This window comes from Melanerpes formicivorus, unplaced genomic scaffold, assembly GCF_026170545.1.
Source record: "Melanerpes formicivorus ecotype bairdi unplaced genomic scaffold, bMelFor1.0.p_v2 SCAF_16, whole genome shotgun sequence".
NCBI lineage: Eukaryota > Metazoa > Chordata > Aves > Piciformes > Picidae > Melanerpes > Melanerpes formicivorus.
Genome location: NW_027142368.1, coordinates 8,010,933 through 8,027,498, shown reverse-complemented (window position 1 = coordinate 8,027,498; position 16,566 = coordinate 8,010,933). Strand labels below are relative to the sequence as shown.

At 42.0% G+C, this 16,566-nt stretch overlaps 1 protein-coding gene, 1 long non-coding RNA gene and 1 other non-coding gene across 5 annotated transcripts in view; 1 reads left to right on the top strand and 2 right to left on the bottom strand.

Annotated features, from left to right (window-relative positions):
- Positions 1 to 264: 264 nt before the first annotated feature.
- Positions 265 to 12,543, bottom strand: EIF4G2 (eukaryotic translation initiation factor 4 gamma 2). The gene is made up of 23 exons (XM_068148548.1): positions 12,274 to 12,543; positions 12,118 to 12,156; positions 10,315 to 10,379; positions 10,099 to 10,164; positions 9,578 to 9,703; positions 9,134 to 9,236; positions 8,339 to 8,470; positions 8,183 to 8,249; positions 7,948 to 8,099; positions 7,418 to 7,528; positions 6,857 to 6,940; positions 6,676 to 6,774; positions 6,299 to 6,440; positions 6,054 to 6,214; positions 5,515 to 5,628; positions 4,616 to 4,741; positions 4,389 to 4,493; positions 4,077 to 4,292; positions 3,553 to 3,811; positions 3,138 to 3,342; positions 2,484 to 2,695; positions 2,223 to 2,344; positions 265 to 1,987 (listed from the first exon to the last, which is right to left on the bottom strand). The coding sequence occupies exons 1-23, from the start codon at positions 12,541 to 12,543 to the stop codon at positions 1,922 to 1,924; spliced, it is 3,042 nt and encodes a 1,013-aa protein (XP_068004649.1). The 3' UTR covers positions 265 to 1,921.
- LOC137446250 (small nucleolar RNA SNORD97) lies at positions 5,322 to 5,473 on the bottom strand. Its single transcript, XR_010988596.1, has one exon. It is a non-coding gene; the product is annotated as a small nucleolar RNA SNORD97 (small nucleolar RNA).
- A 61-nt stretch (positions 12,544 to 12,604) lies between the features above and the next one.
- The window catches only part of LOC137445866 (uncharacterized), a 119,063-nt gene continuing 115,101 nt past the window's right edge, over positions 12,605 to 16,566 (top strand). For all 3 annotated transcript variants that reach the window (XR_010988510.1, XR_010988511.1, XR_010988509.1), the window contains exon 1: positions 12,605 to 12,710. This is a non-coding gene — a long non-coding RNA (uncharacterized lncRNA). The remainder of the gene's footprint in view (positions 12,711 to 16,566) is intronic.

Below are 16,566 nucleotides of genomic sequence, written 5' to 3'. Positions count from 1 at the left end.
TTTCTCAATTGAACAGGAGTCCACAGGACTATCCTGCTCGTGTACTGCTAGCTAAGCCACACTTCATAAGTGCAAAGACAGCATTCAATTGCCCAGGAGTTTAAAGTAATACATTTGGTTTACAGAAGCAGACCTTAGATTTATTGAGCCACACATTGTACAGGAAGTTACTGAGGCTCGTGTACTGCTCGTGTACTGCTAGCTAAGCCACACTTCATAAGTGCAAAGACAGCATTCAATTGCCCAGGAGTTTAAAGTAATACATTTGGTTTACAGAAGCAGACCTTAGATTTATTGAGCCACACATTGTACAGGAAGTTACTGAGGCATCTGAAGGCACCCGACTTGCAATTATACAAGATAATAATTCCCAACTGAAAGGCAAAGCAAGTTTCCTGACCACAGCAAATTGCCATCAAAACCAGAGAAAAAGACACTTTCTGTCACAGCACGTTAAGGTGCAGAAATGGGAACTATTCCTTCCCCTCAAAGCAAGCCCTTTGGTGATCTCCAATAGTTTTCACATGATCTGATTCCTTCTCCCCCATGATGCAGAAGACAGTACGGAGTGTAAAGCACTTCCATTACCAGCAAACCCGAGTTTTGGTCAAGGAGACAGTGTTTTGCCATTAAACATCACCTTTCAATAGTTACAAGTCCAAGTGTCTCAGAAGAAAAGAAGTTTCACTAGGGACAAGGTTCTAAGAGGTAAGGTACTTAAAGAGTATTTAATAGATGACATTTCAAGCCTGTACAATGCAAAATCATTAGACTCTTGCCTTTTCTTTTGCCAATTTGGTTTGAGAAGCAGGCAGCTAATAGTCAAAGCCACTTGATTAAAAACATGCATGTCACCTGGGCTAAGTCCAAAGCATTAGGAAGTTGAAACACATACTCGCTGATAAAGCATACATTAGACCACAGGCAAACTCCTACCATCTCTTCAGCAGAATTTCATTTTTCTCCTGTCACAGCAGATCTGTAGTGTCTAATCTTCTCTGTGACCTTATTTAGAACTCATTTGCATGTTAAAGACAACTTATACTAAAAAAAAGTAATAATAAATGGAGATGGTCCCAGTCTCAGGCAATTCCCACTGATGTTTCCTTCAAAAGTAAACTAGCTGTATCAGAGTTCTTCTACTGGGAAGTATTCAGAAACAAGTCAAGTATCACAATGTTTATTGATAGATACAAGTATATAAAATCAGGGCATGAACATGTCTTGATAAATTAAGTAGACTTAATTTCAGTACTAGAGTAGAGGGACCAATTCCAATGTCTCACCATGTCATGTTTCACACCCACAAAAACCTCTCCCAAAGGGCATTAAACCATCTCTTCAGCTGATCAGTTTTTGTGCAAGTAAACTGTTTCTTTTAAAAAGACTTGTGCACTTGCCCAGGCTCAAGGATATTAAAACCTAGCACATAAAGCCCATTACTAGAGGTAGAAATACAGGCAATATACTATTACGGCAACAACCATCGATTACAGTTAAGGATTCTCTGTAACAACCAAATGGATAATCAATATTGCAACAACTCAAGTATTACACTGAGCAAAGTGCATTTCTACAGTATTCAGTGTTGCTATTCAGTTTTCTAACTTAAAAACAGCCTATGATAACTGGTGGCAAAGAAGACCCTTGCAACAGACTGCTCCTGCTCGAGAACTTATGATGTATTATTGCATGCTGCTAATACACTGTTATCTAAACATTAAAGATACTCTAAAATATTTTTATTGTAGACTATTAAGACATACTACAAAAACCTTTTGCAGAGGATATCCTATTGACACGCTTCTGCTTTAAATATTGTGAAACATTACAGCGGAATGAAATTTCGCAGTGGTTAGGTCAAATGCAGTTACATCATAGCAACAGTATGTTTGCACAATTTAAGGCTTTGGCTGGTTCTTTAGTCAGCTTCTTCCTCAGATTCTTCTTCTTCAGCAGTTTCCAGCCAGGTTAGCCATTGGTTTACCTGCAGTAACATAAAATTGGTTTAAGGGAGCAGAAATTTGCCCATAATGTACTTCTGCAGAAGACTGGGGGCTTCCCCCCACAACTCACATTACACTTCTTTCAGCCCTACTCTGCACTAGCAGTACTCTATGAACTTTCTACACAGTAACAGGTAACTTAAAACTACCACATGGAAATGCTCTCAAACACTTGGATCAGAAGTCACAGAAAGCCAACCTCCAAAGCAGATTTACCTGGAATAAGGCTTTGCCTTTCCCTGGAAACTCTTGAGTAATATCTTCTTTCCATGCCAAGAAAGCTTCTTCTTCAATGATTTCCATGTCATAGAAATGAACAAAGAAGCGCAGTAACATGCCTACAGAAGGGAATTTAAACACAGTTAGCTTTACAATCTTCTGAGCAGCTTATGATTCTTAGAGTGCAGTGCAAGCCTGAGAGCCATACACAGATACAAATAAGCAGATGAGTTTCAGGCAAGATCTTGATGCACCTACCTTTTGGAAAGTTGTTGTTGTAGCAGTGCACCTGGAGTGCATATAAAGCACTCACTTGCAGATCAACATGGTCATGGAGGAACTTCTGCATTACTGGCTTGAAGGAAAGAAGCAGTTGTTTCTCCTGCTCTAACTGCTCTTTAGAGGGAGCAGATGAAGAATCCGATTCGTCACTAGGTGGGTTTACTTCACTAGAAATATACTGCAAGAAACTAGACAAAACAAAAAAAAACTAAGTTCCATAAACTTTGTATGTAGCAGCTAGAGTTCATTCAAGTTCAGTGGGCTATTACTAAAATCATTCCTCTTCCTCTGTCAGCTAGGTACTAAAGCACAGTGGGTTAGCATTGTGGTCGATTGTGCACCACAAAAATCCTTATTTCGTTTGTAACAATGACTGCGACATTTAAAGGAAAAAAAGCACCACACAAGCCCAGACTACTGCCCAAAGAAGAGCAACACTTCACACTGATGTAAGACTAGAGACTTTGCTTCAAATACAAAAGGTGTCAAATACATCAAGGGTTCACTGGGGACTGAGAGCTCCCTGGGTACTTTTTCTGCACAGAGCTACACCTCAGCCTTCCCAGAGTTAACTGCTCATTGGCATCTTAACATCTCATGTGTCTTGATTAGATGAAAGTAGTGTCTCACCTGGTCATCAATATATTCACAAATCCCTTATCTACATGAAGTTTGGGTGAAATGTTATCTTTAATCCATTTATAGATGGCTTGAGGGGATGGATCCGATTTTATTTGCTTTAGCAGTTCCTTCTCCAGTTTCAGAAGTGGGAACAAGAAGCTAAGCCCCTTCCCTTCCAAGATCTCCAGCATGCGGTCCTTGTTCTGGTCAATTTCTGACAAGAAAGTAAGAAAGACAATTCAAGGCCCAGTGCTTATGTGCTAATCACAAACTAAAAACAGTTGTATTTTGGATCTAACCACCAGTCTTAAGAATCCTGACAGCTGAATGCATTAGAACTACCCCATATGTTATTTTACTCTGCTGTAAAAAACATTATCTACAGCAGTATGAGGTGCCTTAGGAGCCATGTGGCATCTCTTACCTGGTAGCATTTTCTGCATGTTCACTTTGCTTTGTTGGAACAATTCCGTTAGCCATTCCCGATCTTGTAATTTAGCTAACTGCTGAAGGCAAAGCAGGAAGAGAGGGAAATGGGTGCCACTTTCCAGTGGTTGAGCCAGTTCGGAAATGCTCACCAGTTCTGAAATAATGGCACGGGCTGCAAACTGTGCTAAGTAGGATTTCACCAATGGGATGTCCACCTCCAGTTTGGGGCACTGGTCCAATACATTCAGGAATGCCTAAGAAACAATGAACACAGAAGCTGAAATTCTGACACTATTTTGTGCTTGTGCACAGCAATATTCTGACTACACAGGAGCCACATTGCTTTTCTGCACTGAATCACTTGCCATAAGGCTCCTCATTTCCCATTCCTGAAATATCTATTATGCTCCTCACAGGTCTACACATTTCTACCTCCTCTGAGCAACAGGATGTAAACCACATTTGCACGCTTCCCTTACACAAGCTAAATACGATGAACAGCCAAGCAAATTGTGGTACCTGCATGAAGTTGTCACTTGTGGCTATTCCCTCCTGCTTGAGCAAGCTGATCAAAGTACTTGCTTTCTCTTTGTCTTCATCTGATCTATCTAGAGATTGAATTATTACTTTGCTCAACATTTCAGGAATGAAGTGTTTTGGAGCCCTCATTTCTCTCACAGTATTGACAGCATCATTTGCATTTCCATTGTTCAGATACTCAGTCACGACTGCTTCCTAGAGAAAAAAAACCACAAAGTATAGTTAAACAAAGGCACTTTTAAATTAAGAGCACATAAAGCTTCCAGAAGCACCGTTTTATACAGAACTTACAGTTTGTTTAAGTAGCTCTTCTTTAGAAGGAGGTGGTTTCTTGGTGGTCTTTGCAGGCTTCTCTTGTATAAGTGGTGGATTTGTTTTAAGACCAAGCTGAGGAGGCTGAAAAATATACCAGAACATTGACTTGCAACACAGGTACCTACATTTACACAGTCATTTTAAGCATAAAAAAAGAAAGAAATTAACACTAGCAAACAGCATACAGAAATGTTTATGTTTACCTGTCCCAAAGGTGGAGTTTGAGTGCGTGGTGGTTGAGCACTGGGAGGAATCATAGTTATCTGGGGCTGAAGCTTTGGCACTTGGTTTTTATTCATTAGAAAAGACTGAGCAGGTCTCAGGCTAATCTGTGAACAGTTAAGTCAGAACAAAAACTCAAACTGTTTCAGTATTCTGACCAAGACTACACAGCCATGGATGCTCACCAACTCATCCCACTGAAGCATGACTATGCCGTTTCTACAGTGTTAACACTCAAATGATGCCACATGGGTACTGCAATTCCCCCAAAAGCACATGAATCACAACTTGCTACAAGTCACTAGTATTTAGTTCAGTTAGTATCAAGACCTAAAAATTGCTCCTTTTAGATGCAGTATGTTAGAGACCCAAGAAGGTATTCAGCACGTCTGTGTTGTATAGCCAAGATAAAACTCTACGAATTGCTCAGAAATCAGGATACAAGTCTGGTTAACGCTCAAAATAACAACACAGTTTAGTCTGCATTTGGTATTTTGCACATTAACCAATTAAAAAAAAAGGAAGAAAGTTAAAAAATAAGAAGATTAGCCTGGTCCAGCACTTCAGGGTTTCTAAAGTTTCTAGCGTTCAGGATTTTCTGTATTGTTATCAATGATGCATGGGAACTGATGTCAGAGTAGTGTTCCTGGGGAGGTGTAGGGGAAGGAAGGGATACCCCCAGAAAAATTGCCCTCATATCTCAGTCTTGCTCATAGGACGCTGGATACCCTAAGGGAAGTGAGGGGGGGTAAGGTGAAAGAGGAAGGGACAAAAGAGGAGAAGGAGGAGTTCCAGCATTAGTCCTCATAATAACGCGTCTTGCTATAATCATTGGGCAATATTTAGAATAGGCTGTAAGTAATGTAGGCATGTAATGTACCTCATCTGCATTAAGCTGTCCTTTCTTAGAAAACCGAGGTGGCATATCCTTCGACTGTCCTTGTTGCTGGGATAAGAGTCCCTGATTCTGGTTATGGTAGAGCTGGCTTTGCCCCTATTTCAGAAAGGGAGATATAGAGAAAGAAGTGCAGATGATGGAGTGGCGTACATCATATGGTGAGTAGTACCAGAGGGACCAGAAGAACAAAGATTCTATTTGCCAGGAAGGGAGAAAGAAGGAGCAGGGGTGGTGGGAGAGTTGCATCTATCCCTAAAAACAGGGCCATCTTTTAAATAAAGCACACCATTCTGACCCACCAAAGCCACATGCACCTTTCCTTGCAGTAAAAAAGTGTATTCCTTGCATCTCTGGCACAATTTTAAATGGTTTAGAATTTTTGTATCAGCTGAGCATCAGTTCTTATCAGAATCAAATCTGAGGAAGTCTTTTACTGTAAGCAGACTATATAATCCGTAACATATGCATCTGCAAAAGAGCTTCTAGACAAGATGAAGTCACCCTGTGAACATCTTCCTTACCTGACTTTTCAGAAAAGATTTGCCTAGTTCTCCAAACTGGGATTGAGCAGAAGGCATGAGGTGACCCCCATGGCCATTGAAAAGTTGGTTTGAACGATGGCGTCCCATGGTGGGTGAAAATCTATCCTGAATAACCCCTGGACCAGTACCAATTCCACTACCTATATCAAGGAGATAAAACACAACTGTAGTCCTTCATTGATAAAACAGTCAATCACCACATCAGCCTTGCAGTCTCAGCATACCTGGCATTTGTCCAAACATATCAGCAAGCCCTCCAAGTGGGTCCCTGTCAAGTTTCATCCTGGGTGGCATAAAGGGTCCCTCCAGAAAGAAGTCGCTTCTCATCCCTTGAGACATAGGAGCAGGAATAAAAACTCCCAGATCCTTTAGGAATTAAAGAATTTTGGTCAGTTTGGAGCAGTAATCCCCAAAACTCAAGTTTTTAGCCCTGAACTATCCATCTCATTTAATCCTGTAACCCCTTACTGTCACACTTGGAAGTGACAATTACTCAAATGCACCACCTGAAGTTTTTGTGGTGTGGAGTTAAACAGCTAAAGGGTTCACTTGTAACACCTGGGGCAAAAGACAAGCACAAGAATTTACATGCAACACTTACTTTTACTGCATCTTGACGGATTTGATTGATAGTCTTTGGTCCATTGTCAAGAAAAGCTTTGCGAGGAACCCAGTTGTGTTCTCTCAACTCCACAGTATCCTTGAAAGACAAGGAATTCTTAGGAAAGGATTCAAGACAACTTGGCAATAAAAAGGAAACAGTAAACTCTTTCTCCTCATACCTGCAGCAGGAAACGAATCCTTGCTGGCAATTCCTTACTTGACATCAAGGAGCGCATACGGGCAAAGTACTGATCCATTAAGGACTGGAGGAACAAAGGGGATGTTGCAAGTGAGGGATAATTCTATCAGTGTCTTTCAAGAAAGTTGACCACATTCAGCCCTCCTACAATCAAGTAACAGAACGAGCTGCCTTTTCCTGCACCTCAATCTCCTTGATGGCAACAAACCTCACGGAAATTTAATTCATAAAACCCTCTTTTGAGGATGAGAATCTACTGTCTCATTACTATGAGACCTTCTCAGATTTACCATCATAATGTTCAAGTAAATCTCCACAACGCATGCCTGATCACATAGTTCTGCTCAGAATAGGAGTTCCCCACCACATCTTTTCAAGAGATTGGTCGCCAGAGCCAGAGGTGGCACACTTGCTCTCTGCTAAGCGACACATTAGAATTCAGTACTCCTGAACAGAACACTGGAAACAAGTTTCAGGCAATTAAAAGCCTTCACCATGTACTTTAAAATGTTTAGTGACTGCAGTGGATATGTACACATACCTTGGCTTTTGCATGGTCTAATCTAGGTCCCACTGTCCTCATTATCTGACAGAGGCACTCCAAATCCTCCCCCATATCTTTGAGTTGGACTCTCTTCTTCTTTTCCAAAAGCTGAAATATTAAAGATGAATTAGGTATTTTAAGACACTATAAATGACAATTAAATGACAACTTTGTACACAGGCACATACAGAAACATTCCATTTGCTCTGAAGGCAAATGAACTTGAAATTTACTTTAAGAATTGCTAATTGAAGTACTCCCTTGTAAGTGCATGTACTCTGAATTACCTACAGTACTCTTCTCTAGGTCAAACTTTATCTTCACTCCAGAGAATATTGCCATGGCTTTGAATAAAGCCTATTTTAATCACACCAAAACACTGTTTATTTTTAACAGCAGGGGACAGATATTTGACAGGAAACATTTTGGTTGTGTTTTACACTACAAGATTCTCTAAGCAACATAAATGTGTATTTACTTTAGAAGTTCTATTTTGCTCTTAGCCTACACCCAATTTGAATACTCACTGTTTTGATGCACTTATGAAGGATAGATTCATGAATAAGATCAAGCTTGCCAAGTTCTCCAATGAATTTGATGTTCCCCAGCATCTTGATCTTGGCAATGGCTCTCTGTTCCTCCTCCTCAGGGAGGAGGGGACCATCGTGCTTATCATAGACTGGAAAACAAAGAAGCCAGTTTAACAAGGCTGTGCCAAGAGGAGGGAAATAAATTCTGTACTGAAGTGGTTTTGAAGCTTACTATCAACATTTCTGGTTCGGTTTTCAAATTCATCTTGAAGTTTAGATATTAGGAGGCGTCTGAATGTCTACAAAAGAGAACAAAAAAGCCAAATAAGCTAATCAATGCAACTATACATGCTAGCAAAACTTATTCCACACTGAAAGATATACTCACTGTGCTTTGCTTCTGCCCTGGATGACTCTCTGCTGATGGGCCATCAAAGTTGGGTGCATCCTCTGCCAGTCGCAGACATAGTTGAGCATACAGTGAGCTATACTTCGGCTCTTCAAGGGCTTTGTCTACGATCTAAGTAAATTTATTTTCAGTAAGGCAGCATTGTAGGATGTAAACATTACTAGGAAAGCAAGTTACAAGACAGAATATTGCCATTCTATGTCATCTACAAGATCTATTTTTTTGCCATTCCATCAAGCATATGGAAACAATGGATTTTAATACCAGTCTTAATGCTGAAACAAAGGAAAAAAGCTACTCTACACTACCAAAGAGCTTCTAAAATCCCTAGTCAACCAATCATATAAATATGAAGTTTATCCACAGAACACCCAAGTTAGTATCACCTATCTGATCACAGATTTAACAAAGTAATGTGATAGTTGAAAATGGTGCACCAAGAGGCACCTGTGGTGGCTTTTACAAGACTGTAAGGGTCATTGGTCAGGAAAACAGAACAAGTCCAGGGAAGTGAGACTGGTAAATAGTATCATGGATCATTAAAACACCATCAAAATAAACACATGACATGCCACCACAAACAACAAATCTTAACCACATTTAGTGATTCTTGAGAAAGTTTAAGCATTTAGTCTGCTTTCTTCCCAGGGTATTCTTTTTACACAAAGCCCAGGAATATTTCTATATGCCATCTTACTTTGTAACCCATGAAAAACCAGGCAACATGTTAAACATTCAACAAAACTGTAGTTAAAAGAAATGCAGCCATCTTACCAGCAGTATGACCCCTTTTAGGATAAGCTTAGATTCTACACCCACATTGAGGAGCTCAAGGCATAGCTTGTCAAACTTTTCAGGAGTAAGCTTATTTAGTATGCTAAAAAAGAACAAAGTAAAGTTAAGAGTCAAGCTTACAGCTATTGTAAACATGCTACAAGTAATTTCAGACTCACTTCTATGCTTCCAAAATATATTAAACTAAAAAAAAAAAGAAACCAGCAATTTTCCAGAGTATCTTTCAAATATAAAATATTATTGCAAAGACTAATCCCATAAAAATTACTTCTCAAGTGTTTGCTGCTGCTAGCCTATCAGTTTCTGCCTCCTTCCCTCCCAAGGACAGCACACACCTCCCTCCACAGAACTCAAACCTCACATCTTCCTTACCTCCAGCCCATTCATTAGAGGTACATAATGCTGAAGAAACAAGGAACTTACCCTCTTACTTTCCTGAAGATTGCATCATGTCGTTCTTTGTCATTTGCGGAGTCGTCATCTCGTCTAGTGCTTCGTGAAGGAATCCATTTCTGAGCGTTTTGCCCTGGGGTTTTCCCCAGGAACTCGCTGTAGAAGTTTTAAGAATGTGTTTGTTAAATTTCAAGAACTTGCATTTCTACCTTGCCTTAGACTGCTACTAAAGAGCATGCACTTACTCCCACCAATGCTGCAATGTCTGTTGCTTAATGTTCTACTGACACTAACAATGACACTAACAGACACCAAAGAAAGCTCTCTAAAACTTTCAAAGTGAAATGCACGCAATAGCCTGTGCACCACACTGCTCGTCACACTTTCACCAGACTATGTGCTATTCTGCCACAGACTGGAGGCTATCAACATGTCACAAGCTCAGTAGGTATTCCTTGTACAGCTTTAAAGATACTTCATTTTCAACTCGGTGTTCACCATCAATTACTTTTGGTCTTTAACATTACAACAAAGAGCAAGACAATACATACCTGTTGCTGGCAGTCTTGGGATAGTGCTGAGGTGCACCCCTACCACCTCCTCCGCCTGAAGAAGCACTGTTAAAAACAACCATGTAATCCAGTGTAAGTTCCAAATACGAACTCTTTAAATTACAAGTCAATTCTGGTTTAACATAAGGCAAATTAAAACTGCCCTCGAAAGACGATTTCCACTGGCAAGCTTCATCAAACAAAAAGCGTAAATACCTGAAACGAGAAGCACCCCCTTCTGCAATCGCACTCTCCACTTTGGCGGCTTGACAACGAAGAATCTTCAAAAGAATAAAATTAAATTGACGGGGTGGGGAAAAACAAAACCTAGAAAGACAAATCAAGCATTCATATTATAGTTGTTTCACTAGTAGCCATAGTATCCAACTTACAATAAACGTACAAATACTTGTTAGAGAAAGGGAACCCTCAAGCACTATACTTAACAGAAAGCAAGCTCTTATTTCTGCAGCTTTCGGGATACTCACAGAAAGGCCGTTTCACTACAGCCACGTTTTCCAACGTGGGGGGCTGTATGTGGTGGTGAAGAAGGAGGAATAAGGAAATCAGGGACTGAGAAGTGCCTCAAATATACCCTGCCAACGCCGGAAAAAGCACTCGCAAGGGAAAAAGCCAACACAGAACTTTTTCTCCTGCTAGTATCAGCATAATTAAACAAACCCTTTATTGATGCGATTTACAAACTACGATTGATATGGAAAGGTAGGTAGGTTTCCAAGTGCTAAATACCAGAACGCAAAAATGTACCAATATAATAAAAATTGTGTATTCTACATTCAACTCCAAACGGCCAATTAAGCTACCAAATAACGAAAATTAAAAATACTATGTGTCCTCAAATTTTGGCTTTCAAGACAGCAGCAGGCGAAAACTTCCACTGCACTGTTCATGTAGCGAAAACTCATCACAGGGCGGCAGTGCCAGGGGACCCAGGTGAAAAAACACACCAGAACGCAACAAAGCCAAAAGAAACCCATCTTGTGGTTCCACCTCAGATCCGCTCTGAGACACTACAGTACTAAGCACACAGCTCCTCCGACAGCCAGCCTGAGGAATGCCCGCAAAAACGCACCTCTACCCACAGCACGGCAGCCACCAGCGCGCCCCGGCAGCGGCCGCTTGCCCGGCCGAGCAGCCGGTGCGGGCACGAGGAGCGGCTCTCAACATGGCCGCCGCCGAACAAAAGGGCTGCAGGAGTGCGAGGGGCGCCCCCCGCAGGAGGCAGGCGCTACCCTGCCGCATGGAGCTGGCGGCCCCGGACGCACCGAGCCACCTCCCCTTCCCCCACCGGCCGCCGCCCGTTTCCAGGCTCAGGCGCCGCCAGGAGCCCGACCGGCTCTTTGTTCTGTACGAGGGAGGTGAGCCGCCTCTGCTCTTTCGCCCAAGCCTGAACAGGAAACATGGGCGAGGCAGTCCGGTAGCCGGCTCTCCCTTCTACGATGAACAAAAGGATAAGTAAATGAGCGAAGAAACCAATCCTTTCGTCAGCCTTGAGAACAAACAACTTACCCGCTCCCCCCCTCCCCCAGCTATGCGGATCTTAAAGGATCTCGAGACCGCAGCCCGTTACGTGTACAAAAGCCTACTCCCCTCCAAAGACAAAGGTCTCGGGCTCCCAGAGACCGTAGCTAGAAATAAGAATCCTGTAACCGATCTGATCCCTTAACAGACACAAACACGAACCAGCACTAAGCGTCTACACCTTCCTCGATGCAGACAAGTAATTCTAACCTCAAATGCTTCTGCTCGGCTCCCCTTCCGCATCTAGCGGGACTTGCCGATCTCCTCTACCCCTTTGTTCAGCATCCACAGTAATCCGAAAGCGAGCAAGAGGAGCGGCCACAGACCCGAGCGGCCATTTTGTGCAGAAGAAAGAGAGAAGAAGCCGACGAGAAAATGGCGGCCACTTCAGACAGCCGCCATTTTAAGCCGCAGCTGTAACAGTAACCGTTCCCTCCCGGTCCTATTTCTCTCTCCGGTCGCTCTCACGTTTCTCACCTTCTCTAAGGCCTTGTCAGCTTCCCCGGGTCCCGGCGGCTACCAAGGGCAGGGGAAAAGGCAAGAAAAGGGGAGGGGAAGGGGAAGGGAGCCGGGGACCGGGGCTGGGGAGGGGAAGGGGGGAAGCGCGCGAGACAGGGCGAGTCTCCGGATCACCACAGCAGGAGCAGCAACGGCACAACACTTCCCTCCGCCACCTCCATAGAGAGCCGACTCGCCGCCGCGTCTAAAGCGCGCCGAGACAGCCCCACTAACTTTATTACCCTTCACGCAACCTATCCCACCTCCTTCCAGCAGCCGCCAATCGCTGCGAAGGGCTCCGCCCGTCTTGCCAATCATAACCCAGAAAGGAGGTGGCCTTAACGTCCAAGCAGGCGGAGAAGGGAGGAAGTTTGGTTGAACTGTGCCATCGCCGCAGTGCAGCATCCGTATTCATGAAAGCCGTTACGCTACATGTTTGACGGTAGGGCATAGGAGGGAAAGGAAATGTGCGCAAATGGCGTATCCGGCTAATGGCGGCGGCTTGGCCGCCTCTTCGGTGTTCGCTCCTGTGTTTCAACCACCACAGAACCACAGTTCTAGCGGCCTAGAGTGTGAGTTACAGTTGATTCTGTCACGTTAATTGAAAGGTGGTTTAATATGTAGGTATTCTCATAAGGTTTTATTGGTTTGGGTTTTTAAATTTTTTTAAAAATACATTTCTTTAAGCTTAGGTTTCCCTTTGGTCAGACTACATTTCATATTTGATTGAGGTAAAAAAAATCAGCTGGTTACAGACTGTAGTCCTGAGCTTGCAATCAGATCCGAAGGAGGAGGCTGGCCATTTGAGCTCCAAGAGCCTGTCTATACGGATACAGTTTCAGGTTTGCTTTCTGGGTTTGGAAACTATTTCTATCTCTGCATGTGCTTTTAGCTATTAACTGACTTGTCCGTGGTAGGGGCATCTTGCAAGCAGCCCATGGACTACCAGGATTCTCGAGAGACATCTCTATGTATTTGTCATGCTAAGCACACTGCTTGTGAGGTTTTTTGCTCCTCTCAGTTAAACAAAACAAAGATGGCCAGACATCTAGCTGTAGGTGGAAGTTTCAGTCACAGGAGACTTCCAGAGACTTGTCAGTGTGAGGTTTTATCCTTTCACAGTCTAGTCTCAGTCCCAGATTGTTGCTGAGGTAGAAGCAAATGGGGCAGGACATGAAACGAGCTATGCAAACCTGAGTACAAACTCCACAAACATACACATCTGCTTTGTTCACACGCCCTCCACTTTCAGTGTGTATGACTCATAGTTCGGATGACTAGGAGAAAGTGATACATGTAATCACTCCTGAACCATACAGATGGCAAGTCCAGACAAAATATTGCAGAACTTCCAATTTCCCAAATCCAGCCTCATTCTTAATGCTTTCAACACAGTGTGCCACAATGTTCCAAGGGTTATGTAAGGCCTAAGGGATGCTGTCATATAGGTGTTAACGTCTCATCTGGGATGAAGTTTGTTCAAAATGCGTTTCACCACCTCATAGCCACAAGCATTAAGGACAGTTTAGTTACCAGATTATGTTACTGACCATCTTGAATAAATTGCCTGAAAGTAAGTTTTGAGCATGTAAGTGTTGCATAGGAGTGAACATAACTGTGACAGGTACTGGTCATACCAGATTTTTTTATATAATGACACTTTCCTGCATTTAATAAGAGTCACATTACTGCAAGAGCTTGGCCTTCACATGTGAATCTGCAAGAACACAATGGTGCAAAACACCGCTGAAACCAGTGTGGAGAAAGAGGCCAGTGGGCATGAAGGCAACAGCAAACTAAACAAGATACAAACCAGTGTTATACTCTGTTAATATTGCTGCAATAAATGTTCTCAGAGTAAAGAAAATAATAGAAATATTTGCACATTTTAAAAATGGAAGAGTTTTATTTTGCACTGGATGTCAGGGTTACCAACATAAGCAGTACAACACAGTTTAGGGCAGAGCCACATAAATTAAAATTAGAATCCTTTTTATTTTTGGGGGGAAGGGGAAGTAAGAGGAAAAGAGAATGAAAAACCTGCAAAACAAGGTAGATACATACTGATAGATTAAAGTATCACCTTTTCTGTTTATTTTAAAGCATATTATAAAATACTTATTGCCATAACAACAGAAGAAAACCCCCAGCATTTGGTTGGTAAGAGAAGAGCAGCAAAGGATCACTGTTTTCTTGAAACTGTGATGGGTTTTTTAGGACTCAATCTTGGATTATATTAAGAGCAGCAGAATATATGTTACTCCACAGCTGACATTGGCTTTGGCAGGTGGGAACCTAAGAAGTTTCTGTGCTTGGCTGCTCATAGCTTCTCTTCACATCTGTGCCACACTTTGTCAGCCTCACAGACCAGCTGCACTAGTTCAGTTGATGAAGGCGATGTAGTACAGAGCACAAAATAGGATTGTGAAATGCTTACTATTTTATACATCTCACCTGCTTCTTAAATTCCATAATGTGGAAGTCTGAGAATGTAGCAGCCCAACTGTTTATATGATCATTCAGTAACAAACAAAAACTCAATTAAAAAAAGAGCAAATGAAATTTAATAGCTATCAGTTCCAGTATCATCTTGCACCCATTACTCACCTTGGTGTGCTGTGCAAATTCTACCTTGATGAGCTTTGTCTTTTCCCCCTTTCCATCTCTTCAACTTGCCCTGAACACTAGCGATACTTTAATTAAAATAAGCTGTTGTACAATTGACATAGTGGTACTTCTGGACTTGTTTCTGCAACTCTGAACCTGTAGAATGTATACATAGTTCAAACTTGAGTGCACTTCCACTGGTTGTTTGGAGGAGAAGGGTTTTCTATGAAGCGTTGTGAAGAACCTACCGTGTTGCTAACTGTGTGGTACAGGACCAGGAAACTGCTGCCACAGATGGAGCATCTGTCTGAGAGGAAGAAGAATGCTTTTTGCTGTGCATATGGCATAGCTGAGAACCTGGACAGGCTGCTGTTGTCTACCAGACCAACACTCAAAATGCAGGAAAGGAGCTCTACAAAACTGGGAGGTTTTCCTGACTATTGCCAAGCTGGGATCACTGTGACTTATTCCCTGTAGTAGATTCCATTGCAGTGATTTCAAAGATGAGCCCTGCTGGGTGGAGATTCCAGACAGGGTGCTGATGACAGGGTAGCTGTAGCAGTGTGGTACTGTACTATCTCCTGCAAATATTGCATCTCATCACTGTACCGGTTGTGGATCTAGCTAGGATGGATTTATGCAGAGTGCCCCATTGATGTTGTGTAGACATGCATATAATATGAATCAGAGCATCCACATATTGCTGCAGAGTAAGTAATTCACTGAAAATTTACATCCTAGTTCACTCCATGCTAATTTCTCCAACATGGTTGCCTCCTGTACCTTCCAAACTGTTTTTCTGTCTTCTTATTCAAGTGAGCCTCATTTTTTCTCCAAAGTTATGTGTATGTAGTTCCTGACCCACCCTATTAATGAAGCAGCTGGCACAATAATTTAGCCAAGTGTGCTCATACAGTTTTTCCCATGACAGAAGTCTGTCTCAAGGAGAGTTGTACTGTAGAAAAAAAGGCCTGGGGGAAAAAAACCCTTACAAAAACCAAATCCAAACTGAAAAACACACCTCTGTTTTTGATTTAAACATTTTTTTGGCACTTCTGCTGAAGCAGATTGCATTTAACAGCAAACTCATTTATTCTGAGAAGATGCACTACTGTAAGAATTGATTGTGTTGTCTTTTGAAAAATGCACTAATGCATTGGTTATGTCTGACCTGTACAATATAGCACAGGTGGTGTGGAAGCGTTGCAGAAATGTTGCAGAAGCTCACTACTGGATTTGAATTTATATACAATATGTTGGTGTTAAACTTATGAATATCTGTGGAGATGGCTTCTAGTGAAGCTGATTTAACAATACTGAGGCAAGTGTACTCCAGCTCTTCTAGAATGGTGCACTTCTAATCACCTGGGAGGTCACTTATCTTTTCCTTCTCTTTAGAAATCCTTTGCAGTAGATGTCAGTAAGTCTTCCATCTAATAAAACAAATTATTTTGCTTTCATCCAGTTGTCTTCTGAAATGATGTTCCCTGAATGTTAACATCACCTGGCTGCTCAGATCTAGTCCTTTATGCTGTTTCAGCTATTGTAAAAAAGAATTTAAAAAAATCTCCGTATTCTCTAAGGCCATGAAGACTTGCTAGATTTCCTAAGTATAACTAGTAGTCTGGCAGTTACAAATTGAACAGGATTCTTAGAGTGGTTTTCTTTTTGTCAGAAATTTGGAAAGGTATTTGGGGTGTGACTTTATAGTTAGCCAGTGAAAACTGCCTAGAATGCTCAAGTGTCAGAGACCCTGATATTCATTCCATCAGTGAATGTTTATACAGGCAACTAAGGAAAATGAGGCAATGCCCAGAAGAG